The sequence below is a fragment of the Gobius niger genome (genome assembly GCF_951799975.1).
Source record: "Gobius niger genome assembly, chromosome: 15".
Taxonomy (NCBI): domain Eukaryota; kingdom Metazoa; phylum Chordata; class Actinopteri; order Gobiiformes; family Gobiidae; genus Gobius; species Gobius niger.
In genome coordinates, this window is record NC_136866.1 from 12,367,720 (window position 1) to 12,395,253 (window position 27,534).

General features: G+C 45.0%; 4 protein-coding genes across 4 annotated transcripts in view; 2 read left to right on the forward strand and 2 right to left on the reverse strand.

Annotated features, from left to right (window-relative positions):
• Positions 1-711: 711 nt before the first annotated feature.
• Positions 712-9,726, forward strand: ankrd6b (ankyrin repeat domain 6b). The gene is made up of 17 exons (XM_079572244.1): positions 712-865; positions 1,427-1,509; positions 4,281-4,484; positions 4,671-4,769; positions 5,528-5,626; positions 5,737-5,835; positions 5,914-6,012; positions 6,516-6,614; positions 6,710-6,808; positions 6,922-6,999; positions 7,083-7,181; positions 7,508-7,606; positions 7,676-7,834; positions 7,903-8,055; positions 8,198-8,311; positions 8,404-8,599; positions 8,678-9,726. Exons 3-17 carry the CDS (start codon positions 4,365-4,367, stop codon positions 9,130-9,132), a joined length of 2,067 nt encoding a protein of 688 aa, XP_079428370.1. The 5' UTR covers positions 712-865; positions 1,427-1,509; positions 4,281-4,364; the 3' UTR covers positions 9,133-9,726.
• Positions 9,727-12,993: 3,267 nt separating this feature from the next.
• On the reverse strand, positions 12,994-14,098 carry lyrm2 (LYR motif containing 2). The gene is made up of 3 exons (XM_079572345.1): positions 14,031-14,098; positions 13,688-13,828; positions 12,994-13,456 (listed from the first exon to the last, which is right to left on the reverse strand). The coding sequence occupies exons 1-3, from the start codon at positions 14,079-14,081 to the stop codon at positions 13,379-13,381; spliced, it is 270 nt and encodes an 89-aa protein (XP_079428471.1). The 5' UTR covers positions 14,082-14,098; the 3' UTR covers positions 12,994-13,378.
• A 170-nt stretch (positions 14,099-14,268) lies between these two features.
• mdn1 (midasin AAA ATPase 1) overlaps positions 14,269-27,534 on the reverse strand; it is a 43,292-nt gene continuing 30,026 nt past the window's right edge. Inside the window, exons 71-102 of the mRNA XM_079571977.1 lie at positions 27,295-27,404; positions 27,145-27,218; positions 26,893-27,067; positions 26,635-26,773; positions 26,253-26,399; positions 26,053-26,179; positions 25,847-25,952; positions 25,648-25,763; positions 25,175-25,561; positions 24,866-25,092; positions 24,669-24,794; positions 24,373-24,566; positions 23,502-23,663; positions 19,749-19,886; positions 19,116-19,251; positions 18,827-19,002; positions 18,617-18,748; positions 18,328-18,469; positions 17,787-18,088; positions 17,553-17,705; positions 17,379-17,480; positions 17,066-17,270; positions 16,815-16,979; positions 16,582-16,742; positions 16,427-16,516; positions 16,195-16,310; positions 15,824-15,998; positions 15,662-15,735; positions 15,466-15,580; positions 15,328-15,394; positions 14,923-15,065; positions 14,269-14,842 (exon numbers count right to left, since the gene is read on the reverse strand). Coding sequence (XP_079428103.1) covers positions 14,657-14,842; positions 14,923-15,065; positions 15,328-15,394; positions 15,466-15,580; positions 15,662-15,735; positions 15,824-15,998; positions 16,195-16,310; positions 16,427-16,516; positions 16,582-16,742; positions 16,815-16,979; positions 17,066-17,270; positions 17,379-17,480; positions 17,553-17,705; positions 17,787-18,088; positions 18,328-18,469; positions 18,617-18,748; positions 18,827-19,002; positions 19,116-19,251; positions 19,749-19,886; positions 23,502-23,663; positions 24,373-24,566; positions 24,669-24,794; positions 24,866-25,092; positions 25,175-25,561; positions 25,648-25,763; positions 25,847-25,952; positions 26,053-26,179; positions 26,253-26,399; positions 26,635-26,773; positions 26,893-27,067; positions 27,145-27,218; positions 27,295-27,404 — 4,868 coding nt within the window. The 3' untranslated portion in view covers positions 14,269-14,656. The remainder of the gene's footprint in view (positions 14,843-14,922; positions 15,066-15,327; positions 15,395-15,465; positions 15,581-15,661; positions 15,736-15,823; positions 15,999-16,194; positions 16,311-16,426; positions 16,517-16,581; positions 16,743-16,814; positions 16,980-17,065; positions 17,271-17,378; positions 17,481-17,552; positions 17,706-17,786; positions 18,089-18,327; positions 18,470-18,616; positions 18,749-18,826; positions 19,003-19,115; positions 19,252-19,748; positions 19,887-23,501; positions 23,664-24,372; positions 24,567-24,668; positions 24,795-24,865; positions 25,093-25,174; positions 25,562-25,647; positions 25,764-25,846; positions 25,953-26,052; positions 26,180-26,252; positions 26,400-26,634; positions 26,774-26,892; positions 27,068-27,144; positions 27,219-27,294; positions 27,405-27,534) is intronic.
• On the forward strand, positions 20,475-23,140 carry LOC306974629 (transcription factor IIIB 90 kDa subunit-like). Its single transcript, XM_079571978.1, has one exon. It carries the CDS (start codon positions 20,658-20,660, stop codon positions 22,749-22,751), a length of 2,094 nt encoding a protein of 697 aa, XP_079428104.1. The 5' UTR covers positions 20,475-20,657; the 3' UTR covers positions 22,752-23,140.

Below are 27,534 nucleotides of genomic sequence, written 5' to 3' on the forward strand. Positions count from 1 at the left end.
AATGAGCAGAATGAGAGACGATATGCATGATGCTCTCATCTGTAAACCTGCCCCTATGACTCATGGGAAACGCAGTCCGTGTTCAAAGGCGCAGACACACCGCCTGAGGGCCCCAGCTCCGTCTCACCCAGACTTTATTTGTGAGCTCTCGACACTTCTTTTTAGCCTATTGGACAACTGCACTTGAGCCAGAATTCAATTATAGTGGTAGGCCTGCCCTTTGTAAGACCCAGGACAGATATTTTTCTTTTTTACTGTCATAGGCGGCGGCTATTTTTCACATCAGCTCAATCGAAGAATCATTTTCAAATTATATGAGAAAAAAAGAGAGGCTTTTTTCTTATTATTTTAAAGAACAATGATATAGAGAGAATGGTTTTAGCTGCAGATCTTGCTGTTAAGTAATAAGAGCTTAAACATACAATATGAAATATGAAAATATGATGATAGGAGCCTACTATTGCTGTAGGTCGCCAGGCCAGAGCGCGCACACGCCAAAGCCCGATAAAATGCGGGAAACGTGAGTTCAGGTGCGCAATAAACCAAAATGTCTGCTTATTAGGTTGTAATATTGTGTTATATCCGTTATAAACCTCTTGGTGAGACGGTAATGGCCTGCGCGCACGGGGGCGCATTGCATGGCCGGAGTGTATGGGGCAGGGGCAGTGCAGGGGAGAGGGGGAGAGGAAGCAGATGAGTGAGAGGGAGAAGAGGAGGGAGGCGGAGGCGGCTACAGCGCAGAGCTGTAAACACAACTCACTTCTCTGCTTCTCAGAACACGGGCAAACCACAGGGCACAGCCCGACGCGCAGTCGCTTTGAACAGGCCCATGGCTAACGCAGACCCGCTCTTGAACAAGCTGGAGGTTGGTATTTGTCTATTTGATGCTGTTTTCATTTAGCTGTGTGTTCGCTGACACTTCACGTGCTGTTAAGAAGTTGACGTAAATCTTACAAAAGTTTTAGTGGCCCGTTTAGGCTCAGTGTTGTTTTGAAGGGCCCGCGGTCCACGAGCCTCTGTTGCTTCGCTGGTAGCTCGCAGGTGTAAAGTCACTCCTCTGACGTGACACTAGTTTCAAGGTTTTTGTGGCGCTGTGCAAAAGACTTTATAGGCCGTATTGATCGTGCCACTATGGATAACCGCTCCACTTGGTACGACTGAGCCTTTAAATTCAACAACATAAAATCACTCACACTCAAACTTCTAATCTGCCTGTTTTGCCCAAGTAAACAGGCGAGGTCCTATTATGACATCGCACACGTGGGTGTGTGTGAGAAAAATGCACTTTCAAACAAATTTCCAACTCAAAACCAGCAAGAAGTCATTTTAGGCTTTCCAGCCTCGGAATCGTTCATCAGTCAAGAGGAAAACAGAGTCTTCTGTATTTTTTAATGTATTTTAATCTAGTTCATTTCTGTTGCCACAGCTGCCCTGAGGCAGACTGAGCGGGATGTGGATGCCATTCTGTGCCAGCAGCCTGCCTGACCCCCAGTCATTCATACAGATAAGGTGAGTGAACACTGACAAAGAGGTCAAATACATATGTATAGAATGTGCAGCCAGGTGGCCTCGCTTGCAACCAGAATAAGATGAAGGTCACACACTCTAAATATGTCACATGATTTATTAGAAAACATTTTTCACCAAGATCTTGTATTACTGAGAGGAGACTCGGACCACTGTGCACAGCCTGCACATGTCATGTCATGTCATTCTTAATGGGGCCAAGTGTCTGTTCTGAACAAAACCACTAAACCACTCTTTCACAATTCCTCTTGTCTCTTACCTATTTGCCTCATTAAACCCACTTTTTTGGTGCCAGGCAGGGTATAACAATAGCATATGATGGTGTGAGTGGGACCCAAGTGTTTGAATGGAGTGTGATGTGGCACTGGGTTGTGCTAATGCTGTTATAATAAATGCCTGATGTCATGCTCACACATGTTCAGGAGTAGTGCGCTGCCTGGGGTCAGAGGGCATGCCTAATGGCTTCAGTAGGAGACACTAATGCGATTACGGCCTGAGTGCAGATGCGAAGATGAAGCCCATGATTCTTTTTGTCGAGGGATTTAATGTGGTCAGAGCTGTCCCATCGTTTTACATTGTACTCCTGTGAATCTGCTGGCTGTGAGTGTTGTTACAGGGTGTGGGGAGCTCCTGTGTGTTGTGCCTCACAGCTGACACTCCGCTTTATCAGCTGGTCATGTTAGCTAATGCATGAATAATTTATTAATGCTCAAGATACTGCACTAGTACTACAATACATAATATTCCCATTATGAATAAAATTATGTAAACAAAAAAAAAGAAGCTTAAATCTGGTTGAAATAAGAACTGCTCACGCTGCACGACTCATCCAGTATATTATATTATATTATACTAGTACATGTGCAGCTGACGCATTTATTATTACATATTATAAGAATTTAGATATAGGCTATTACAAAAAAGCTGGCATAGATTTCCAGAGGTTTCTTCTCAAGGAGCCCAAAATGCACATTCTTAAAACTGTGTCAGAATCAGGTGTTGTGATTTTGATGCAGTTTGAAGAGGAATTAAACAGACTTTTGGGTTTATTTTGACAGCGTACTGCTTTTTACCCCAGTCAGATTTGAAATATGTGGTGTGCCTGCACTGCTGTGGAGCCTCAGTGAGTGGTGTGTGTGGTCAGTCTGGAGCTGCCAGTGGGCAAGCCTTTCTTCCAAACACAAGTGTTTTCTGCTCACTGCACCGCAACAAAAGGAGAGCACCGTGATGGGACTCTTGGCGGGCGGGACAGGGAGGGGACATGGACCGCCTACTCATTCACTGAAAATCAGTCTGTTTTCACCTGATCATGGTGGCAGAGTTGGGGTGTGCAAAAATATCAAAACTTTAAAATTGTTGTATCATCACCTTCTGCATGAGCGTCAATAACAGCCTTTGTACAATGGAATTATTACAGGAACAGGCTTCAGAGTGACTACTAGCGACACAGGAGTCTGCTGCATTTAACCAATATGTAATTGTAAAAATGAGAGTAATAGTGTGAAGGCAGAATTCCCATGACATCAGCCTGTCTTACCTGAGGCTGTTGACCTCAGTGACCTGAGTGTGACCCCTGCACTGGGCGGGATAGGGCTGGGTCAGTGTAAAACATGAGCTGTGGTCTGTGGAATCCCCCGCTCTCAGTTCGTTGGTATTCTCTATAGCACTTGTTTTTGGAGTTCTTAAGTGTTGGCACAAAAGCCGTTGCCTAGCTGCAGTGAGGAGCCCAGCGGCGCCTGTCACAGAGCTTTGTGTAAGTGAGTGAACGGGTCCACCCCCCTGTGTAGGACTGTCTCAGTGTAGGCCACTGGAGGGATGGAATCCGTGCATTGCTCTCCCAGCTCCGCTTTGAATCCAAACCTGTATATCTGTAGGTCTCCCTAACTGGAATTACACCCACTTCTTAAAGTGGGGCCAGTAGAGCAAACATTTCAACCATCAATGGTCCAGTTTATGAGGCTGGAATGAGCAGATGTTGCTGAAGTCAGTTCAAGTCTGTCATAGGCCACTTAAATGAGACAGAGGCAGATGGCTTAAGTGCGGTAATGCATTAGAAGGCTTCTATTCTCCTGTTGGGACATGCTCCTCCGTGTGTCTGCTGCATCTTTACAACCATCATTAATAGACCTGCAATAAACTCATGTCTGCCACAAAACCAAGGACTTCGGGACTAGTATTCTTTGAAACGGATCAAACAGACACTTACGTATTGGATCCTAAATAAGTCTGTTGGACAACGTATTTCAAATCTGTTTGTATTGTGAGTGGAACAGTGGTAAACCTGTTACGCTGCAGTGAAGGGGTTTGGAAAGGCTGTACTTGTTATCTGGTAGTACCTGGAGAAATGCCATTCATGACTGGAATGTTCCTCAGAGCATTTCTTAAGGCGGTAAATCTCTGCTGGAAAGATGGGTGAAAACAAACCAAATCCCTTTGTCAAAACAGGGAATAGAGAGAGCCACGGTATGGCCAATATTATGGCATTATTTGAAGTTTCTTTCTCTGTATTTTAAGGTACACTACACAGTGAACATGAACAAGTAAATTTAGTAAAATAAATCCAATTCTTCACCCATATTTACTTACTACCACAAAACAATGACACAAGCCCAAGCTAATTTGAACAGTGTCTGACTGTACAGTCTGAATGTAGAGATTAGATGGTGTTGTTTTACGTGACTCCATGTGAGATCTGTTTCCTGTTTGCCAGTGATTCGCGCTGCCTGTTCACATGGGTGTTTCCTGTTCCTCAGCGCTGGGCCCTGAACTGCACCTGCCCTGGTCCCAACAGAGCAGCATGAGTTAGAACGCCCCCTGAAGCCCATTACCAAACCTTCATGAACCAGAAGGATGAGGTGCATGCCCTCTCGGAGCGCCTCCTCGTAGCCTCGCACAAGGGGCAGCTCCAAAATGTGGTTCAGCTCATCAACAAGGGAGCGGAGGTAGCTGTGACCAAGGTGAGTGCTCTGGTGGGAATGCATGCTCCAAAAATGTATAGAGTAATGATGAAACTGCCTTATGAAAGAAGTGGCAATGAGACATGCAGGACAACAGGAGACATATAATATATATATATATAACAATATAGCTGTGCATTGATCTGATTGATATCTGATTGATGATGTCTTATTTGCTCCCTTCAGTTCGGCCGCAGCCCTCTGCATTTGGCGGCACATAAAGGTCACATTGAGGTTGTGCAGGTCCTACTGAGAGCTGGCTGTGACCTGGACATCCAGGATGATGTGAGTAACCGCTCCTCTTCTGTCGCTCTTCATCCAGCCACTGAGATCAGCCGACACCCAGGACATAGTTTCTGTTCTTTCTCCTCAAATGAATCACTCTCTCCATCCACTGCTCAATTCTGAGCTCAGTGACACAATGGCCTCCAGTGGGCTAGAGTGGGATCCTCTGGAGTGTCCCCTCATGGGCCTCCCCCAGGGCAGCAGGACCCCCTCCCTGACTGAGGAGGGCCTTGTGGACTGGGTGTGGTCTGAGAGTCCCACGGACAGCGCTGTGAGGGAGCAGCAGCAGCGGCGGAGGAGCTTGGAGCCCGGGGCGCTAAAGGTTAGCTCAATGTGCTTGTGCCAGTCCTCCTCCACTGCTGCTGTTCTGCTCCAGCCAGTCCTGAACTCTGACCTCTCGGCCTGTGCTGTCTCTTCCACTGTATCTGTGTCAGCTGTTAAAGTCCACTCTCTTCAAACCTGGCGGTAACATGTTTTCACATTGGCTTGGCTAAAAACCAGTGTACCTTCATCTGACTGATTTGAGAAACCTGTCAGATGTATCTTAATCTGACTTATTCTGAAACCTGCTGAAAACCAATGTGAACTACATGCTTCTCAACAGGGGAAACACTCTTCTGCTCTTTTCATCTGCTCTGGTCACTCCCACACATGTTGACTGGTGCCTTTGCCTACTCAAATCTTTGGATGTAAGGCTTCATTGCCTTCCTTGTGTGTGTTGTGGCGTATTGTGTTGATGGCAGGACTGTGTCTTTCAGGGTGGGCAGACGGCGCTGCACCGGGCTGCTGTGCAGGGGAACACTCAGGTCATTAGCGCTCTGCTGCAGGAGAGCTGTGCTCTGGACCGGCAGGACAAGGTGCTCCCTTCAGCACTGTCTCACAGACACAATGGGCAGCCATGCCACCATACAGGGACTGAGGAAAACACTTTTGATGTTTTCTTATTTCTTATTCTGCATTTTGATAGGATGGAAACACTGCTCTCCATGAAGTGTCCTGGCATGGCTTCAGTCAGTCTGTCAAACTGCTGGTGAAGGCTGGAGCTAATGTTCACGCCAAAAACAAGGTCCTGCCTGCCCAGTGATCATATGAAGCTTCTCTGGGGAATACTGTATACACTGACACTGTCTATTGTCCTTGACAGGCAGGAAACACGGCACTGCACCTGGCCTGTCAAAATGGACACACTCAGAGCACCAAGGTCCTGCTGCTGGGGGGCTCCCAGCCCGACACACCCAACCAGGCATGTGCCACATACACAAGAACGCCTGCTTACAGGAGCGCAGTGTGTATCGTGTTTATGTGTGTCAAATCTAGTGTTGTTCAATATAGCAGGAGGTATCATAAGTTTACTTGCATTATGCAGCTCTAATATAACCCAACTACATGACCACTGCTTAATCTGCTTAGCCCGATTCAGCATAAGAACATTCATTTAGTCACTTACTAAAAGACCCTTTTTAAAGAGATAAAAGGATAATACGTAGTATTATGTAGATCTGTATAGTTTGGTTGGGTTGTGATTTTCCAGCTGCTGCTGCTGCTGCTGCTGCTGCTCGACTTTTGGACATTTCCATCCATCTGTTTAATTGTTTTGATATCTGCCTCATTGTTGATTCTCAAAACACAAGAGGAATGTGGGCAAAAGGGAATGTAAAAACTAAAACACATTACTGACCTTATGTAATAAAAGGAACCTTGTTAAAATATCTACACAAGCATGTTTGCTGAGACTGTCCTCTGCAGGCGGGGGACACCTGTCTACACGTAGCTGCACGTTACAACCACCTGTCCATCATCCGTATCCTCCTCGGTGCCTTTTGTTCCGTGTCCCACAAAAATCTGGTTAGTGCACATGTTTGAGTAGTTTGAACTAGGATGAGAGAAACAGAACTGATGGACCTTGGGGCATAAGAGATTAATCAATCCACTTTGCGCAGGCTGGGGACACGCCGCTCCACGTGGCTGCTGCGCTCAACCATAAGAAAACTGTCAGTTTGCTGTTGGAGGCTGGAGCCGACAGTCGCATCTGCAACAATGTGAGCCTCTACACTCCTCAGATCAGAGACATCACATCACCCTTACACTAAACGTAAGCCACATGGCTGTTTCAGAGCCAAGGATAAGCTACTAATGCACTCTGTGTATACAGGCTGGCCACACCGCACTAGACCTGGCCAGGGAGCACAACAACCCCCAGGTGGCGCTCCTCCTCACCAAAGCCCCACAGGTACAGTAGAGTCAGTGTGAGTAACATATAGACTGCAGAGATGAATGTGTTGCGGATGCAATCGTGGATTTTCCTCTGGGCAGAGCTTTGTTCGTGGGAGAAGTGCGAGGAAGAGGAGGGAGAAGCTGAAGGCAGAGGGCAGAGCTCAGTCTGTGCCCAGAGATGAGATGCTGCCCTCAAAGGTACATGCACAGAACAAAGCAGAGACTGTCTCTGCATGAGAGCATATTGGATAATGTTGTTATTTTATTTAGTTTGTTTTAGGTGGGACAATGTACATTAATAAACATTAAGACTATGTTGCAAAAAGGCTACTTTTCATCATTAGTCCCCTGCCATATTTCATAAAACATTCTAGAAAAACTCACAGATTAGCTCCTGAGTGAGTGAGTATTTCTCTTCAGATAAACCGGCATGTGGAGTTAATGTGCCAAACACAATGAACAAAATACATAAACAAACTTAATGTTCAGAGCAGGGTTTTTATTTGTTCCTGATTTGGCTCCAGGAGGGTGGCTCTGCTGCAGATGACACTCCGAGCAGTGAGCGTGCATCCAAAAAGAGCAATGAGAACAAACAGGACCAAGACGGGAGAAGCCAGGCCAAGGTAGGTCTCACTGTTAAACCGTGTGCATACTGTATGGGTCATCTCAAACTGAAGAGTTGTCTGTCACAGCCCTCACTGTCTGACCCCCTGCGGCGCAGAGAGGCCAGGCACAGCAGCGCCCCCCACAGGCGGAAAGGCAAACTGCGAGGAGTGTCCCCTCTTCCTCATAACTACAAGGCCTACCAGCTGTACACTCTGTACCGTGGCAAAGACGGGAGGATTATGCAGGTTTGTTTTCCAGTCTCAAACAGCTGTGCCATTCCAGCTCCTGAAGCTGAGCATCTTCTGCTCTGTAGGCCCCACTCAACGGCTGCCGCTGTGAACCTCTTATCAGCAAGCTGGAGAACCAGCTGGAGGCAACTAAAGAGGAGATGAAGACAGAGATCCACGCGGTCCAGGACCTGATGAACTCAAAGATGGGCCAGTTAGACCACAGCAACAAGCACCAGGTCTGAGGCAAAAGCATGATTCTCAAGTGCTCTTCTGATTTCTATTAGTGTCAAAACAAATACACTATACTAAACACATAAACTAAACAAAATAAACATGTTTCATGCCCGGAGGCAACATATTGACCATAGTGTATTTCAGATGCGCGCTCTAGAGAAGCTCACCCTTGAGAGAGCTTGGGCTGAGAGGAGCCAGTGTCAGCAGAGGATTGAGCAAAGGGCTGTTCAGGAGAGACAAGAGTGCCGGAAGCGGCAGGTAGGCCTGTACCTGTGTCCTTTCATCAACACCACAGCAAACCACTTTAACATGCACATTGTCCTGCATTTGTCCTCTTGTTGTCGAAGCAGGAGTCCCTTGTGAATGATCTGAAGAGCTGGTGTCTCTCCAGACTTCAGACTGTGGACCCAAGCTCCTCTGTGACCGACACTCTGCCTGAAGCAGCTGGACTCAGCGTGACCTCTGCCCCGCAGACAGGGGCCAGGGGGACAGAGGCAGCAGACACTTCAGCTAACTACTTTATAGTCCATGTAGACAGCTCTCCAGGTAAAGTCACCCTTAGTTGCTTAATGTTTCTGTTTTGCTTGAGAGAAGTTTTACTTTAATGTTGTGGGTTTGGTGCAGATGGAGACTTGGATGTGGCATCTGGTCCTGTTGTGAGGCCAAAGCAGCGCACTGTGCTTTCCCCTGAGCTCCGGAGGAAGGACAAGGACCACAAGGACCAGGCAGGCTCTGCTCTGAGCGCTGACAGGAGGCACCGTGCGAGCAGCCTCGACAGATCCAAGAGCCAGCACAGGCACTCCCAGGGCAGGACTAAAGGCAGAGGAGCTGTGGAGGTATGTGCAGAGCAGCCAGTGCCCTCATGTGCTCAGGAAAGGGACAACATGCAGGCGGTGAAGGTGACACAGTACTTTTTCGAGGCGGTGTCCACGCAGATGGAGCGCTGGTATGAGAGGAAGCTCCGGGAGGCACGTCGACAGGCCGAGCAGAAGGCCCAGGTGGACCGTGCCGCTCTCCTGGACAAAATCACACACCTGGAGGACGAGCTGCGTGTGCTGCGAGCTGACAAGCACTGCTGATACTACAGTCCAGTCAAGAGAGCTGGGATAGAGTCAAAAACTCTCAACTCTGGCACAACTGGTGACGACACTGATGAAGAAGTGACCACTGTATGAGCTGATGGACTGTTCTCAGAATTTACCTGTAGCAGACACTGGACGGTACAGGACAGAATACAGGCTTCACATTACGAATAGAAACTAGAGAGTACATTTAGAGTGTACTTGTGTTATTTTTTTTCAGGTCTTAAAATAAGCAACAATATTCCAAATGGAAATGTATTGCTGTTTTGTTACGTTTCCAGTTAGATGATGTAAGCTATTTTTTTAAACTCGTGATTGTACAGTTGTACATTGTGAAGTATTACTTTGTATCAGCATTGAATGTGTTGCATTGGTAAATGTGCAGTAGATTAAGCTTGAGGTGCAGACAGTCAGAGTTGGACTCACTGCTGAAGGTTTGTTCATTTTGTTCAATGAAATGTTTTGAAGAGTGTTTTTATATGCAGGCTTTAATTTACATACAATCACAGAAACCACATTTTTAAACACTGGATACTGTATTTTCAATAATCAGCTGTTTTAGAAATAAATTGCTTACATAACACAAACTCTCTTACATAAGCCCTATGTAGTAGTTCAAAGGAGCTCCATAAATATACAAACATCATCTGTCAGTCTTTTCTTGGTACAGGTTTGTATTTGTATAGCTTATGGCTCACAGTTTCATCAGGAGCATGGATCTGTTAGTCCTTTCTATTAAAAAAAATGTAGTTTTTATTGGTCAAACATATTAGGAGATAGATTAATTTAATACTGATTAATATTCATGAAAAATTAAAGCCACTCTGCGGAACAGTCTAGGGTTATGTTGCTACGCAGCTAAACTGTCATAAATCCTGAAGAAAACAATATAAAATAATAAACAGTACAAACAACAAGCTTCAAAAGAGGCGTGACTAAAGCTTATGTTTGGCTGCCTACAGGCAAAACAATAAGAATCAGCAGGTACATCTCCATGGAAACTGCAATGTCCAGCTCCCAAAGTGACAAGTTTTGTTTAGGTATTTTCACGTCTAATGCACCCTTAATGAAACAAAGGCGTGTGTTTGAACGTGGCTTTCTACTGCATTTGACCGTGGCTGTACATACCATCATTTACTTCCTCTGAGTGGTTCTCATACTCATTTCTTTTCTCCTCATGAAACTCTCGCCTCCTCTCGTCTGCGGCGAGGACCTGCCTCTGCTCAGCTATGCACAGGAAATTATATTCAGTCATGAGAAAATAACACCTTAAGAATACATGGCAAAAGCACAATATAACAAAAATAAAGCATTAAAGCAACAGTATTTCCTTATGCACGCTGGGACCTTCTCCTTCAGAACAGGATTAAAAGCTTTGCTGTGAATGTCACCTTTTAATTTCCACAAAATTAAGGGGTTGAATTGAACAGGACTCAAATTCAAGTTAAAAGATAAATACATTGTAACACTTTAGACACACTATTAGACTGTGGTCAATACTTAAGCACCAAAACAGGGATAAACGTTAATGCTTGGACTGCGATTACGTTGAGGCGTCTTGAGTAGGTATTGCATAAAATGTTATCAAATAAGGCACATGTTTCAAATATGTTCTGTAAGGGTCTCCACAATGCCTTCTGACCGGAGGGTTGGTTTCCCACCTGTGCCCCCTTGTGCACACAGTTGTTGAAGCCCATGAGCAAGACCATTCACATCACAGTACATGAGGTGCATCAAACATAAAACCTCTTTGAGCATTCACCCTTCCCGTTCTCATCTAAACTACAGTGGCGTGTTGTGTGTCTTATCTTCACTTTCCTGTTGGCAAAGTTAGAAAGGCAAACGGTGAACTGGAGGCGAACTTTCAGACCTCAAACAGAGGTATATCACTGTCCCTCCCTGTCTCTCTGTGTGGATGGGAGCTCCGTGTTGGCCTGTGGTTCCTGCTGCAGACTCTCAATAGCTCATTTGACCAGTATCTACTTTGACGCAATAAATATGACTTTTCTTCTCACTTATTTCTGTCATTATTTTAAAATGTATTGTGATAACAAGATACAAAACTGAGGCACTCAAAGAAAAAGTGTTGGTAAAAGGCCTTTATTGCAGCATGGCCATTAGATTAAAACATTGCCTACGCGTTTCAGCCGTATAGGCCTTCGTACAAACGCGTAGGCGAAAGGAAGAGGGCGTTTACGCTGGAGATTGGACTTTATACGGCGCACATGAGCGCTCTGATTGGTTAAACGTTCAGTGATTAAAAAAAAAAAAAAGTGTTTTTTATTTTTTTTATAAATAAGAAGAAATTAATGCATAAAATATTTTACACAAAATGTGACATGATTTTTACTTTTAACCATTTGCAAATGTAGCCTATTGATGAATAAGTCAAATCAATGTTCATATTCGTGGTCCTCCACATTCCTGCATGGTTATCTTATGTTGCTATGTTCACATCCATCATATTGAGGTAGCACCTCTCGGTTGACCATCGCTCGTGGTAGTTCAGGTTAAACTAAACTAAAACATGTACAATAGGTTTCTTTATTTTATTCATTTTTAAAATGTATTTCTTTTGACAGGGACCGTGTACAGGAGCATTACTCAGTATATGAAAAGATACTTTGTACCAGACTTAAGTTCTTGGAGCTAATTTCCATCTGCAGTCCCCAAGACCAGTGTTTTTCAACCTTTGTTGAGCCAAGGCACATTTTTTTCATTGAAATAATCACGAGGCACACCACCAGCAGAAAATATTCTCATCAAAGTGTCTTGAATAGGAACACCGTATAGTCTCACTAGCCACAATGCCTCAAAACATCACTAATTCTCTTGTCTCAAAGAAATTAACTACCTGATATGGAAGAGTATAATATGGTTACTCTGCCGATCACTAGACAGCATAGACACTCGAAAACGGTACATTATTTGTGGATAATAATGCATTTGTTTGAAAAAAACAACAACTGTGAGATTGGATAATTTCCCAAGGCACACCAGACAATATCTCACGGCACACTAGTGTGCCAAGGCACAGTGGTTGAAAAACACTGCTCTAATAAACACCTTTCTGATGTATAAAGCAAGTTCTGTTCACTCCACACATTTAAATTCTCTAGACCAGAGTCTGTGAGCAAATGGGACTGGAAAACCTTTGAAATTCAGATGGCAGATATTAACTGAACCCTCAACTCACTGAGCTTTACAGCCACATCATGTCACAGGTATGTGTAATTTATCTGAGCAAAACTAATAGTGAAGAAACTTAAAGTGGGGAGAGGGCATCAAAGCAGATTAGGGGTTCCAATGAGGAGACCCCCAGTCTCAGCGCTGTTCAGCTGGAGAAAGTTGTCATATTTTCAGGCCCTGGTCTCCTCCAGACAGACAGTGAGAGTGGATCGTGAAGATGCTGGAGATGTGAGGTCCACCCTGACCTTAACCCCAACATAACAACAGCGTGTGCGGTGGTGGGGTCCAGAGGTGAAGTTGCTACATGGTGACAAGCACTGTCACCTCCTGGAGGTTGAGTTCCTGCTCTAGTACTTGTTTCCCTCTCAACACAAACATATCTTTGCAAAACATATAACATTATTCGTACGCTTACTATCCACTGCCTGTCTGATCAAATCTCACTTTACTACTTTGATTTTCTTAAAATGAAAAACACTATTCAAAACATTTATGACATGGAAATGTATTGCTTTTTTCTTACATTTCTAGAAAGATAACTCAAGGTATATTTAAAACTAGTGTTTGTGAGATTTTGTGCTGGACTTGAAGTACATGTACAGTACATTAAGTCTGAGGTGCAGACAGAGACAGACTCACTGCACAGATGAAGGTTTGTTTATTTTGTTCAAATAAAATGCATGCAGTGTTTTTCTGTGCATCTTTTGTTTTATATACATTCACAGAAACACTGCATACTGTTGTGTCTTTCTGCAATCATCTGGTTTTAAAAATTGCTTACATTAGACGAATCAATCCATCAGCACAAACTCCCTCGGCCCTACGCCGTGGTCCAAAGGAGTGAAGCTTCTCCTTTACATGTCCATCAGTCAGAAATCAGGCACATGCAGCAGCTATCCAGTATTAAACATTTATGCTCCAAAACTTTACATCAACGAAGGGACCACTGAGCTCAACAGCTCAGATGTGCATGATCAGATCCAGCACACAGCGTCACCACAGTCAGTGATAGTGTTCTCCTCCTCACAAAAGGAGTCCAAACCATGGCCGAGGGCTACCTGGCCAAGGCTAAAGACGTCTGCAGCTCCTCCAGGTGATTGTTTGCTTGTGTGATCATCATTCGAATGGCGTCCTAAAGAAAGAAGGAACTATTAAGAACAGCTTCACAAACTAGGAATTTTCTTCAGGTCAATCGTGCAACATCAAACTCGGAGGATAAATAATTAACTATAAAAAAAACTTTTAAACTATAAAACAAGGGCATGCATAAAGCAAAACAAAATAGAATATGATTAACACAAAAAAATGACACAGAACAATTCTAAATAACTCAAAGGTGGGGGAATTGACAGTCCGCACTTACCGGGTTTGTGGCAGTCTTATTCCTCTTGAACTCATCTCTGGCCCAGTCTCTGAGATACTTCTGATCTGCTGCGTCTGGGACCTGTTTGATGGTCCTCAGCATGTTCCGGTAAAGTCCCAAAACCCGCTGTCGCTGCAAGAACTAGACAAAAGAACAACCAAGGTTCGGAGTAGATTCACAAATGCACCACAGAATGACAAGCTGGATAGAATTTAAAAACAAAGATGGTGTTTCATAAGTCCTACTCTTTTGCAACACCTCCTTAGCATGCACAGCGATCACTAAATGACATACACATAAAGCTTTTCGAACATCTTTGGCACTTAATAAGAATTATATTGACCTGTTTAAGAGACAGAGCAGCCGGTGGTAACCTTGATACAACCATGTTCATGCAGCCGGATGTTATGATCATGTAGCCCCGGTGCTGCCACCTACTGGTGAGGAGCAGAATTGGAGACTGAGACTGAAGGTTTGAAGGTAAAATTCAAACGCTAGAATGAAACGATATGTATAATTATCAAGCACTGCAGCAAAAATTAAAAGGGGCAGACAAATGAATATGTTTATTGTAAGGCTCAATGCCAGGATACAGCATACACAATTTACAAATCATTTACATATCTGTAAAAATGACATAATAATAATAATAGTAATAGTGCGCAGATGGATTCAGAGAGTAGCAGAGAGCTCTCTTTAACTGAGTCACATTCTGCTGAGACCGGACTGTCCTAAAAACATTATCTCACACAAAATTGACAGTAGATCAGTTTGTCTTAAGAAAATTAAATTAGGACAGGCTTCTCAAGGCACTTTTGTGAGCGTAACCTCATACACGTGTCCACAAAAATGTATATTCTGTAGAATTGTGGGCACTTGGTTTGATGTGCTTCAGGTTGTCCTCTTGGTCAGACTTGGAGCCTGAATATAGTCCAGATAAGCGCAGACACATCAGGGCTCTGCATGTGGTCACTGATGGGCTGCAGTGACCAGCTCGAACCACTGCCTCAGCGCATCACTCAGAGTCTCTGGCAGTGCGTTCACATCTCTGAGCACCAAGTAGAATGGGAAGGGGAACTCCTCCATGTATGAGCGGATCTCCGGCATCTCTCCAGCCCCGCCAAATATGGGCACCTTGATGTCCAGAATCGAGTCCTGTCGACAACAAAGGGAACCAATTGTTACAAATCACGTGCTTATCTGCTTTAAACTATTGTTTTTGATCCAAGTCTTACTCTGGAGTTGGGATTGTCCAAAACCACAAAGATGATGAAGACATTGGCACTGCGGGCTGCCCTCACTGCGGCGGTCACTCTCTCCTTGCCCTCAAGGAACAGCCCGCGGCCATCGGAGACCACGAGCAGCAGCTGGGCCGTCTCTGTGGGCACATTACATCTTATACAACAGACTCAGCAAATACATAGACTATAAGGATTAAAGTGCACATGATCATGTTTCTCTAATTATTACCTGATGGGATAATGCTGGTTGACTGTATTAATCATAGTATTACACAAGTAGTGGCATATTTATCAAGAAAAGTACTTACAATAAGGAAGTAAAAAAAAAAAACATGGCAAAAAATGTCAAAGCATCAGGATAAAGTGTAAAATGGTGCCGGGCTTTAGTTAGGCAGTTACCTGATTTTATGGATGCTGGAGAATGTGGTCTTGCTGCTAAAAACATCTTGGTCAATGACTCTAAAAACTGCAGACACAAAAGGGCTTACAATTTATTGAATTACAGACATGGATCTAGAATCAAGCCTTGGGTATTACCTGAGCGATCCTCGTCTTCTTCTGTTGGAACTGGCACAATCTGAGAATACGAGCTCCGGATTCATCATTAAACTGCTGCTGGAACGGGTGAAGGAGCTGCACCTCTTCACCAAAACTGAACAGAGCACATTCTACATCAGGAACTGAAGCTCAACCAGCCTCTTGGACTCACCCCAGAGAAGGCAGAGAGACGTACCTGCACACTGCGACCTGACCCACCTCCAGCAGCGTCAGGGCGTTGATGATGACGGACAGGGACTCGAAGGCCATCTAACACAAGGCAACAAGAGCAAACGGACATTTTAACGTGAGCTGCTGGTTTGTGTTCAGCGATGCTTAGCCGTTCTGTACTTCAGACCTGTTTGGAGTGGTTGTCCACCATGCTGGAGGAGTCGTCCAGAGCTAGGCAGATCTGGTACTCCCGTTTGCTGGGCTTAGTCCTGCGCAGCCAAATCTTGTCTTTGCGAAACTGGCTGGCGATGTATGGGATGACCTTCCTCATGTTGAGACGCTTCCCAGTGCGGTAGTCCCCTCTGTGGACACAGCTCAGTTCACTTACTGTCACTATCCCTTTCCCTTTTTTTGACACATGCTCTATTTTGCCTTTATATCATAGTGGACAAAAGAATGAAGAGCGGAGAAAGACAATCATCAAATATAAGAGGCAGGACACAGACTGCTGCCCAGGCCCGACCCCACATATATTCTTAGAGTTTGGGGGATACGGACCTGAGTTTAGCGGCCTGGGTTGGCTCCAGTATGAGGCGCAGCTGTTCACAGAGCTGCTGGGACAGGCCTGAGGTTACAGTCTGGTACTGCTGCCACAGACAGGCTGCTGCTCCCACCTGGACAACACAAACACAACACCACTCTGAATTGGAATGTAATAGATCTACAAAAGATCTACAATAGACAAATAAACAAATAAATAAATCTCATCCAAACCATCCATTGAACTAACCTCCTCTGGGGTTCCTTTTGGAAGCTTGTGACAGACTTCAAGGAGCTGCTCCATTTCTCTTCTCATTTCCTCTGGATCTTGTTCAGCTCTCTGCAAACAGACAAGGATTTAATTATTTGAGTTAATTAAAAGTTACAAATGCCATCATGACATACCTGAACAGACTCCATTAACAACTCTGGAACCGTGTGGATGGTGGACTCTGAACTTCTCTCTTTAAAATCCTCTCTGTGGAGCATCTGTCTGTCCTTCTCGCTGTCCTGGTCCTCCGGGTTGTCTCCCAGAGTCTGGACGTCCATGTCTTTGCAGTCGACTCCTTCACACAGAGAACAGAGCAGTGAAGAGGGGGCTGACAGTGCCTTGGCTCTGTCTGGTCTGGCAGTGTTACCTTTGTGAGGGTTGTTAGAGGTGTCCTGCTTGTCAGGGTTCAGAGTCGGGACTTCAGCGCTCTGAAGCTCCTCCTCATGCTGTTCCGTCTCCATAGCGACCTCGTCATTCTGCTCCTGGTCCTGCTGTTGACCTGCTGCTTTTTGCTGCTCTGCACTGGCAACATCTGAAAGGCACAGACATCCAGTTCTCACAAACCAGCTGCTTTTTAGTTTAGTACATGTAAAGTGTCGGTCCAGGTGTAGCACTGACCATATGTCTGAGCGTCATAGGAGCTCTCTCCCTGCTGGACATGCTCGTACAGGTCAGACTCTTTCTGCGTCTGGTTCTCGGTTTCAGCCTGGCCGTCCCGCTGATCCGCAGACTTATCCACAGTTCTCAGACGTTTGTTGATGCGCTCGTTGTAGTCTCCCGTGGTGCGTTCATTGTCTGCTTGACCAGGCTTCCTCTTGTAGCTCTACGATGTGGTTATGAACAATATGCTTTAGCTGCTTGCAAGGCTTTTCCCCCAGACATTTCAAAATAAATGATAACAAAATTGAACAATACAATACACAATCCATACCTGGGTCTTTTTCTCCGTCTGTCGCTGCGAGGCCATTCTTGCTGTGAGCTGAGACTGATGGCCCTCTGACTGGCTGGCGTCAGCGGCCCCACTCCCGTGTTCCTGCAGGACACAGAACCACGTGAGGACCTTTGTGGAGGACAGTGTGTATCTGTCCCGCGGGAGAACACCCACCTCTTTGGCCTGGTCCCTCTCAGACGCCTCTCCTCCCAGCTCCACTGCGGTTTCACTCTGGACGTTCTGCTCCCCGGTCTGCCCATCCGCCTGGTGCTCCTTCCTCTCAGCGGACTCTAGCTGCTCCTCGTCACCGTCGGGGGTCTCTTGGTCCTGAAAGCGCAACAAGAAATGTATTATTTTTTCTTCCACTATGTCCTAATGTCCTAATCTTTCCTGTAGATCTTTTTGTACCTTTGGCTCCTCTCCTTGGTAGTTCGGAACAGTACTGTCTTCACGTTTATCTGCTTCGGTCTCTTTCTCCTCGGCTTCTTGTTTTTCCTCAGGCTCTGCTCCATCTCCCTCCTCCCCCTCTTTTCCCTCCTCTTCCTCTGGCCCATCGCTCGGCGCCCCCTGCTGTTCATCCTGTTTGCCGTCATCTCCTTGTTCTTCAGCCTGCTCTTCCATGTTCTCTGCTCCTCCGTCCTCCTCGTCCTGCCCCTGACCCTCTTGATCCAGGTCCATGGCTTTCTCATCAATGTCAAGGGGGTTCTCCTCTGTCGGTGCGAGAGAAAAGCACTCAATGTGATTTTACAGCCTTGTGAATAACCTTTCAAATACATATCATTATAATTATGCCTGATTTGAAAGGTTCATATTATGTGGGCATATTGAAAAAGATTCATACATTTATTTTGAACCCCTCCATACAACTCATCTACAGTGTCTTTTTTTAAAAAATTTTATTACTTATATTTTATTGAACTTTAAAAAAAAAACATCTACAGTGTCTTACCATCGCCATCGCCATCGTCTTTATCTCCACCCTCGTCCGCCTGATCCAGGTTCAGATCTTCAGGTAAATCCATAGCTTCAGGTTCGGGCTGTTTGTCCTGCTGCCCATGATATGGGTCCACTTCGTTTTCATCAAACTCCCTCTGGAATAAGCAGCAAAGACAGACATGAAACCACAATCCTGTCGACAAGGGCTGCATGATTTCCAAACATGTTTATAGAGAACTGCAAAATTACACCACGTTGACACCGAAACCTTGCGCAGCCCTTCCGTCAAACTGAAGTCCCACCTGATCCCCCTGCTCGTGGATCGCCTCCCTTTCTTCCTCCTCGCCTGGCTCCTCCCGCTCTTGATTTTTCTTGTCCTTGTTGGGTTCCGCGGCATCCAAGTTGTCATCTTTGGCCACAAGCTCGGACTCACCCTGGAAAAGGCAAAACATAACAATATGATAAAAGTCACTATATTTCAAAGCTGAACTGAAATTGGTTGTGCCTCGTACCTGGTCCATCCCCTGCCCATACTCTTCCTCCTTCTCGCTTCCATCCTCTGCATCGCTGTCGTCGTCGCCCCACAGTCGCTCGTCCAGGGTGTCCGTCTGGCCTTCACCCAAGTCACCCATCTTTTTGTCCAGCTCTTCCTCATTTTCCTCTTCCTCGTCGGACTTATCGTCCTCACCTACAAATGATCATGAACACATGCTAAATAGACATTTGGCATATACCTTGAATCTTTTAGCAATTTTAACTCAGTAAAAAAGTTCACCTGAGTTATTGGCTTTTGTAAAATACCTGTTTCTTTGGGATCTCCATCATGTATCTGTCCATCGAAGTCCTCAGACATTTCAATAGCATTGTCTTCAGATTTGATGTTTCCTTGGTCCTGCTGTTCCTCTTTTTCCTGGCCCTCCTTCAGGGTGTCCTCCACCTGCACATGCACAGTTACTTAAAACGGTGTATATTTATATAAATAGATGTTAGATTGACAAATAATTACAAGTGTCATGGACTCCGAGGAATGTGAAAGATTTGCTACTGACTCCCCATAAGAGAAACTTCTAACTGATATGGGCTAAACATTACACAAGACTACACCCATGATCTACCAAGACAGATCAACAATAGCCTTTATAAATTTCTTCATGAACTAGTTTGCTTGCTTTTCCACTGCATTACTAATATAATTAGACTTTGTTGATCATGACATGCAGAAATTCCTTTGTCATAGCAGTTTTTAGTGCAAGAAAAAAAGTGTACATGCATTAAATACAGACATAACAATACATTATACAAGTGATAGCACTTTGAACGCATAAGCAAAATGTAAAATATGTCTCAAAACATACATTTAAAACAGTAACACCCTCCTCACAGTTACAAATCATACATTGTCATACACTATTGCACAATTTAATAATTTCTTACCTGATCTTCATTTTCAATTTTGTCACTGACGTCCTTGTTGCCTTCTCCCTCTCCAATTCCTCCGCCTTCATAGTCATGAAATTCTGTGGCACCTTCCCCATCTGCTCCAGCGGTCAGCTCCTGAGGCAGGCAGAAACCCTTTGGACAGAAGAGCAACATTTTGGTCAAAATGTCACAAAAACAATGCTTCTTCCTTTATTACTCTTAATTACTAATAGTCAAAGGTGCTGGTTGTAGTTTGATAGAAACATGAAGTAGTATGGATAGTTATAAGCACATACAGTGATAAAAATGGTCAAGTAAGAAAACCTCATGGTGTCTATGTAAGCTCAGTTTCAACCGTCACATCCGAGCATGTTTGCCAGAATTGTGGTATTGTATATACGTCTCTTTCACAAATGTTTGGTGACATTCTGTTTTGATTTGGGACTAAAACAAAACCCATGTTTGGCACTTGAGGCATGTTTTAATTTGTTCCCGCCTCCTCCCGCAACGTCACCACGTCCCTGGAAGCGTCCAATCCACACCACGCCGTAACCGTTCTCTAACTTTATTTGTCGATGTCTCGCAAATTCAATGTTCAATGTTAGTATAATTATTTTGCGTTTGAATTACTGGTATCATACCACAGAATATATGTTTTTGGGGTCTCTTTTCGTGTTTTTATTTTTAAATACAAGATTTAACAGTGGTACGGCCAATTACGTCATAATTGTGCGCCATAGCAACAAAACACAAGTGGTAAAGATCTGTCGCAAATACTTGTGTTTTATTCTATTCAAACCGATGTAAACCACTTCAGCGTGATTACAATGGGATTAATAATGACGCTGACTCATCGAATACTTCAGGCAACACTTTAAAATTGCTACAGATTATACATTGTAGCGGACATAATCGGATAACGCCATGGCTCCTTCCGCATGTCGCTCCTGTGGAGGTTCCGACATAGACATTGACCAGGCGCGGGGAAGCGCGGTGTGCACGTCCTGTGGCTCAGTGCTTGAGGACAACATCATTGTCTCAGAAGTCACATTCGTCGAGGGTAGTGGGGGAGTCTCCTCTGCAGTGGGACAGTTCGTCTCGTCCCAGGGGCCAGCCAAGACACCTTTGTTGGGCACTGGGTTCCACTCAGGACTTGGGAAAGAGTCTCGGGCTCAGACGCTGCAGAATGGAAGGCGTCAGATTCAGTCTTTGGGAAGCCAGCTACAACTGAATCAACATTGCCTTGACACAGCATTTAACTTCTTTAAAATGGCAGTTGGTAAGCGGTTGACTCGAGGTCGGAAAACCCAGCACCTCATTGCTGCTTGCCTTTACCTGGTGTGCCGCACTGAAGGCACGCCACACATGTTGCTGGACCTTAGTGACCTGCTCCAGGTCAATGTATACATTCTGGGGAAAACATTCCTACTTTTGGCTCGGGAACTGTGTATCAATGCCCCAGCCATCGATCCCTGTCTGTATGTCCCCCGCTTTGCTCACATGCTGGACTTTGGGGAGCAGACCCATCAGGTGTCAATGACTGCCCTGCGCCTGGTGCAAAGGATGAAGAGAGACTGGATGCATACAGGCCGACGGCCATCAGGCCTATGTGGTGCTGCATTGTTGGTTGCTGCACGCATGCACAAGTTCAACCGCACTGTGAAGGACGTGATCAGTGTGGTCAAAGTCTGCCAGGCAACACTTCGTAAGAGACTAAATGAGTTTGAAGAAACGCCAACCAGCCAGTTGACCATTGATGAGTTCATGAGAGTGGACCTGGAGCAGGAGTGTGATCCCCCGTCGTTCACAGCTGGACAGACAAAGTCTAAAATGCAGCAGCTGGAGCAGGAGCTGACAAAGAAACTGGATGAGTTGGTGGAGGGCGAGATCAGCTGTTACAAGGACGAGATTGAGACCGAGCTGGAGAAGAGCCGACCCAAACTCCGAGGCATATACGCAGCCTACACAAAGCATATAGACCCTGAGGACAATGAGTCTGTGATCTCAGAAACCGAAGAGCTTGATGCTGAAGTCACAGCTCAGCATCTCACACAAGACTTTCTTTGCCAAGTTATCAAGGAGGTGACTGGGCAGGGGAAAGAGACCAAAGAGCAAGTAGCAGAGCTGGAGGAGGTGGGAGTGGGTTCTGGAAGACATACAGCTCCAATAGCATCTATCCTGGGTAAACTGGAAAGTGGTATCTCTGACACCAGTAAACATGTAACAGAGGATGAGGATTCTGGAGAGCTGGACTTGAATGGCATTGATGACCAGGAAATAGACAAGTATATCCTGAATGAAAAAGAGGTGGAGGTGAAGACTGCACTGTGGATCCAACAGAATGAAGAGTATCTTCGAGAGCAGAAAGAAAAGGAGGAGAGAATCCAGAAGGAGAAGGAACAGGGCACCTACAAAGAGAAGCCAAAGAAGTCTCGCCGGCGGCCAGCTCAGGTTGAGGCCCTGACTGCAAACGAGGCCATTGAAAGGATGTTGGAAAAGAAAAAGATCTCCAGTAAAATAAACTATGATGTACTGCGGGACCTGAATCGCAGTGACACAGGCAGTGCTAGCCCTGAAACAGAAAATAGCACCCCAAACATTGCTGCATCTCCTGAAAAGAAAGGCCTCAAACGACAGAGAAGCCGCAAGAATAAGGACCGTAGCAAAGGGTTTGCAGCTACAGCTAGTACAATGGGCAAACGGCTCCGGCCACTCATTTCTACCTCCACCAAAAAGAAAACCACCCCCTTGGTTGAATCTACAGTTGCTGCATCTGCCCCTTCAGATGCCTTACAGCCGGCTCCTGCTTCTGAGCCCACCACACCACCTGAGCCTGCTCCTGTCCCATCTCCAGAGCCTGCTCCTGCCCAGCCTTCTGACACCGCTAAAGTCCCACAGCCTGAGGACCCACACACTGAAGAAGAGGAGGAGGAAGAGGAGGAGCAGGAGCAGTGCGTCAGTGCGCTCAAACTCATAGGAGATTACGGCTGTGAGGCGGAGGAAGAGGAGATCTATTAGCCCTCTATAACTAAAGCAACTGTTCAAGTAAAATCCTTATGGGAGTGAGGCACTTTTGTATGACAAAAATCCCGTCTCAACTATATTTTAGATTTGTCTATGTATATAATGTATGTAGATATATATATATATATGTGTGTACTTTGTAAAGAGTTAGTGGAGCAGCATTTTCAGACAGAGCTACTTTCAAATTGTTGTGAGATTTAGTTCATATTGCAAAGAATGCAATTAATTCTTAGTGGCACTGAATTTAAACTTTTATGAAGTATGTTTTTATTTTTTAATATTGTCTTCAAAACAATTCCAGCAGGTGTGTGAAGCATGTATTGTCACATGTTGAGAAGGTTGAGTCCAATCTTGGCCTTTAGACACCGGACTTCCAAAGACTTTAAAAAAATATGTGATGTTTGTATGACATTCGCTGAAAAAGGAATGTTTTATATATTTGTCTGTATGTTGTGGTGGAAAAAAATTTGCCAGTCAGGTTGTCATGATTATAGTATTTGTTTAGCCGATGTCAAGAATTTTAATTTTAATATGAAATATTGTTTATCATAGAAGTTAATAAAATGTTCAGAAATATTAACAGAACAGTCTAGTCTAGTCTACATAGTGCCAGTGGTATATTTAAAAAAAACAACATCAAGTGCTCCAATGGAAAAAGTACATGGTTGATTTTTAAAACATTATGAGGACTCACTGTGTATCCTCCCGGAGGAGTCCGTGAAGGTCTTAATGTGGAGTACTGACCTTTTGGGCGAGCTCTGTGAAGATACTGCTCAGCACTGACAGTAGTTTTCCAGTATTCCTGTGGACTCCCACTGACACAGCCAGATAAAAGCGCACCAGGTCTGAATACGTCACCAACACTGGCTCCAGACGCACCAGCATCCTACATGCTCTGTTCAATTCCTGCAAAAGATAGTTACAAATCACTACAAAACTGGATGAATAAACACTCCCTGAACACTAAACTTAACTTAAGATTGTTGAATAAAGAGTTGTTACTTAGATCAAACACAGAAGTGAAGCGTAAGACGGATCAACTCTGTAACCATCTTAAAAACAGCTTATTATGGGTGACTTTTTACATGCAAAATGAAGACGCCAACTGTACAATATTTCTAATGTGATTAGACTGACAATTTACAATCCTAAGCATATTTGCAGATGTCTAAACCAGTGGTTCGCAAACGGGTACAGGGACCCCTGGGGATATGTGAGAACTTAGCAGGGGGTACTTGGAATTATTTCAGATTTAAAAAAGAATGTATTGCTTCCAAAGAGTTTAGTTTGTCACTCTGTAAACATTTTGGCAGGATTCTTAAGGTAGGGAATTAATGATTGAAGGGGTGTGAGAGGCAAAAAATGTTGGAAACCACTGGTCTTCTTAACTACTGGGTTAATATGAGCCCAAAGAAATAAGTAAATGTTTGTGTTTTCAAGAGTGATTATCAGGTCTAATTAACTACAGTCTAAGGGTCCAAACACACGGCATGCGTTCCGCAAATAGTTGACTGAAGCTTCACGTTATTTAGTGTAAAAAGCAGCATTTTGCCCTCAGTCCAGTGTTATTCAATGTGCACTTCTGTTCAGGGCAGACATTCTCCTGGTCTGGTACCTCAATCTGAGCAGGGAGGCAGGAGTCTCTGTAGCTCCTCAGACAGTGGAAGAGTCTCTCCAAACCAGAATTCACGTCAGCCACACGCAAGGCCTCGACTTGGGCCTCCAACTCCTCCTGTAACATAGGGCTCAGATGGCCTGGCTTCAACAGCTCCTCCGCCGCGTCATCCTCTGCTGATCCTTCTGCATGCTCTGCAGAATAACACTTTTAGACTTTGATTCAATAATACTCTGAAGTGAGATCTGAGGCATCTCCATTTGTCCTCTTCAGTTTATCTTTATTATTGTTTGTACCTCGGTCAGTGTCCTGCTGCACTTCCTTTTCACGCCTCTTCACCAGTGTCTGGACAGTACACAATATGACGTTGATCTGTGTTTCCAGCTCAGCAGAAAACTCTGAGCAGAAGACTGACTCAGCCGCTGCAGAGCAAAAACAGCAGTTTGTTATAATTTGATCGTAAATGCAATGATAGTTTGTGTACTCTCTATACCTGTGTGTTGTGCTCCCAGGGACAGGAGCTGGGTCTTCCATGTGGTAAACTCTGTTATGGCTGCCTGCACCTGCCCTCTGACCCTACGCAGGCTTTGTAAAATTGCTGGCTGTAACTCCTCACTGCCTTGTTCTTGAGAAGGCAGGAAAAGCTGCTCCACGTGGGGAAGTTCATTTGCCACTGAGTTTAGATGATCAAAGGCAGAGCAGCATGACTCAAAGTTTGTCCTGAGGAGAAACGCAAGTCATTGAGTGAAGGCCCATGCAAGCATCAGAGTAGATCTAGTATGCAGAGTTCTCATAGTCTCACCGTGTGTACAAGGCTCCCTCTGACGCCTGCTGGGCTACACTGTTCAGCTCAGTTTTGAGCTTCTCAGTTTGTGTCAACATGTGAGTGACCTGTTGGTTAAGGTGGCTCCACTCAGCAGATCCTCTTTTCCTAAGGCATCCTGCAGGTTGCCTTTGCTCAGTCAGAGGCGAGGGACAGCTGATACCCCCCTCCAGTCTGTTGCCCTCCTCTGGGCAGGACTGCAGCAGCCATGACAGCTGCTGAAGAACCATGGAGCTCTGCACAGTCAGGGCTTGGGCTCTGCTCACCCAGCTCTGCAGAGTCTGCTGTGGGGGCAGGGGGCAGCATGGGTCCTCACCAGAGTTCAGGAGTTGAACCTTCAGATGTTGGAGACTGGTCCTGAGTCGCCTAGTCAGACATAAAAAGTGGGACAATATACTGTCATAATTCAACATTAAGAGTGGTTACTGCTGCATGGTACCGGCGACACTGACCTCAAGTGAAGCCAGTTCTCAGTGAGTTTGGCAAGGCGCTGTCTCTGTCCCAGCAGCAGGCGGAACAGATGAGAGGAGAAACCCTTACAGCGCTCCATGTTTCCCAAACCTAGCTCCTACAACACCAAAAAAACAACTGAGCGTGCTGTCCAATCGGGAGGCACCAGAGCAGTAACATACGATCAAACAGGGAACTGACCTTAGCTGCTTGCTGGAGGGAGGTCTGCAGAACTGTTCTTCTAGCCCAGGAACGATAAAAGTATTTCTGACAGCCCTCCCAGGCCGACAGCAACAAAGGAAATAATCTAATCAAGAAACACATTTTAATTTCTCATAATATAGCACTGCAGGTTTCTTTTTCACAAATGTTGTATATAAACCCAAGTTCAAGCAAGAGTCGTGCACCTGCTCTCAGACTCCTCCTTGTTCGTGACCGCAGACAGCGCAGTGGACAACTCCAGAGGTGGCACACACACCACCTGTTCCGTGTGGACTGTGCGGCTCCAGGCCAGACCTCGGCGATACGACAGCCCTGAAGAGGACAATTCCACAGTTAATTCACACACAACGTAGCATGGTTGGGGGTGAGAGCATGCAGAGCTCACCTATTTCAGACAGCATCTTGAACAGGTCGGACAGTGCCCTTTGCTTCTGCTGCAGGATGTGCTTGACCTCAGACTTCTGCCGCTCTTTGTCGGCCGAGAGGTTAACGGTCAGGGCTTGGAGTTCGTGCACGTTACGGATGATCTCCCCTGATACAAATATATTTTATTAAGTACAGTTTCTCTACCATAGTTTTTTGACGATTTGTTAAAGTAAAGGTCTGTTGTAAATTCCATTATCCCGATACTGATAGCTATAATATGATTTTTTAAAAGAAAGACTTTAGTGACAGACTTAAACATAAAAATGGACTTAACACTGGGGTATGAAAACATTCTGTACTGTAACAAACTGGACATACTTTATTATTTTCAGGTCATTTACCAGTGAATTGGTCCAGATCTTCAGCCAGCTCCGGGGCAGGGTTTCTTTTCAGTAGCTCACCGCACATTTTCTTCATTTTTCTGCTCAGTGAAGGCAGACGTCCTTGGAGAGAGGAGGCATCTGATACTTCCTCTGAGCCCTATAAAATAAATGTATGATTGAATAAAATAAATATCCATAGCTGTTCAAGAACGTCAACATTTGAGATGAGAGGAATGAGAAATGAGTCTAAACTACAGAGTGAGCAGGTTGTCAGACCTGAATGTCTGTGTCCGTCTGTGTTCTGCTCCTCTTCAGCTCCAGGTGAAGCTTCTGTATGGGCGTCTCTTCTGGTCCATCATCCACATGTGCTCCTTTGCCCTGCTCCACGAGAGAAGGAGCGCTGGGGCCACTCAGGGCCTCTTCAAACTTCTTCACAAATCTAAACAGAGTTCTGTGGACGACACACACATTTGGTCGCTCTGATTATGGTGAAAATAAACAGTGAGAAACCTAGTGATTCGGACTCACCGATGGGTCTTCTCCACTGACTGTTTGATGGACCAAAAACTGACATCGTTCCACTTAGAAATTTTGACAAAGTCCTGATGACAGTAAATTATATTAATGATTTGTGTAAATGGAAATGATCATATCTTAGTTCAAACATATGAAGTGCACCTTGAGTTCCTTCTCGATAGGTTGGCGAAGCTGGTTGATTGTGGCCTGGACACTTTCAGAGAACTGTGTGTAGTAACAGGTCAAGTTCCACAGCAAACTGCACAGAGCCACTGAAACCAAAAACATCAGATTCAGATCTCTTTGTAATAATTATAATAAAATAAGCACTACTATTACTGATCGCATATTTGGTGTAATAGCCATAGTCATTCCCAATTATGGATGATAAACTGTAGGTCA

Bases quoted from the DNA above. Each gene is read 5' to 3' on its own strand.
- LOC306974629 (XM_079571978.1), top strand. From the start codon at position 20,658: ATGGCTCCTTCCGCATGTCGCTCCTGTGGAGGTTCCGACATAGACATT.
- ankrd6b (XM_079572244.1), top strand. From the start codon at position 4,365: ATGAACCAGAAGGATGAGGTGCATGCCCTCTCGGAGCGCCTCCTCGTA. The intron at 4,485-4,670 runs GTGAGTGCTCTG...TGCTCCCTTCAG, and splicing joins CGGAGGTAGCTGTGACCAAG to TTCGGCCGCAGCCCTCTGCA. The intron at 8,312-8,403 runs GTAGGCCTGTAC...TTGTCGAAGCAG, and splicing joins AAGAGTGCCGGAAGCGGCAG to GAGTCCCTTGTGAATGATCT.
- lyrm2 (XM_079572345.1), bottom strand. From the start codon at position 14,081: ATGAACATGGTTGTATCAAGGTTACCACCGGCTGCTCTGTCTCTTAAA. The intron at 13,829-14,030 runs GTCAATATAATT...TCTTTTGTCTAG, and splicing joins CTGCTCTGTCTCTTAAACAG to TTCTTGCAGCGACAGCGGGT. The intron at 13,457-13,687 runs GTAAGTGCGGAC...TTCTTTCTTTAG, and splicing joins ATAAGACTGCCACAAACCCG to GACGCCATTCGAATGATGAT.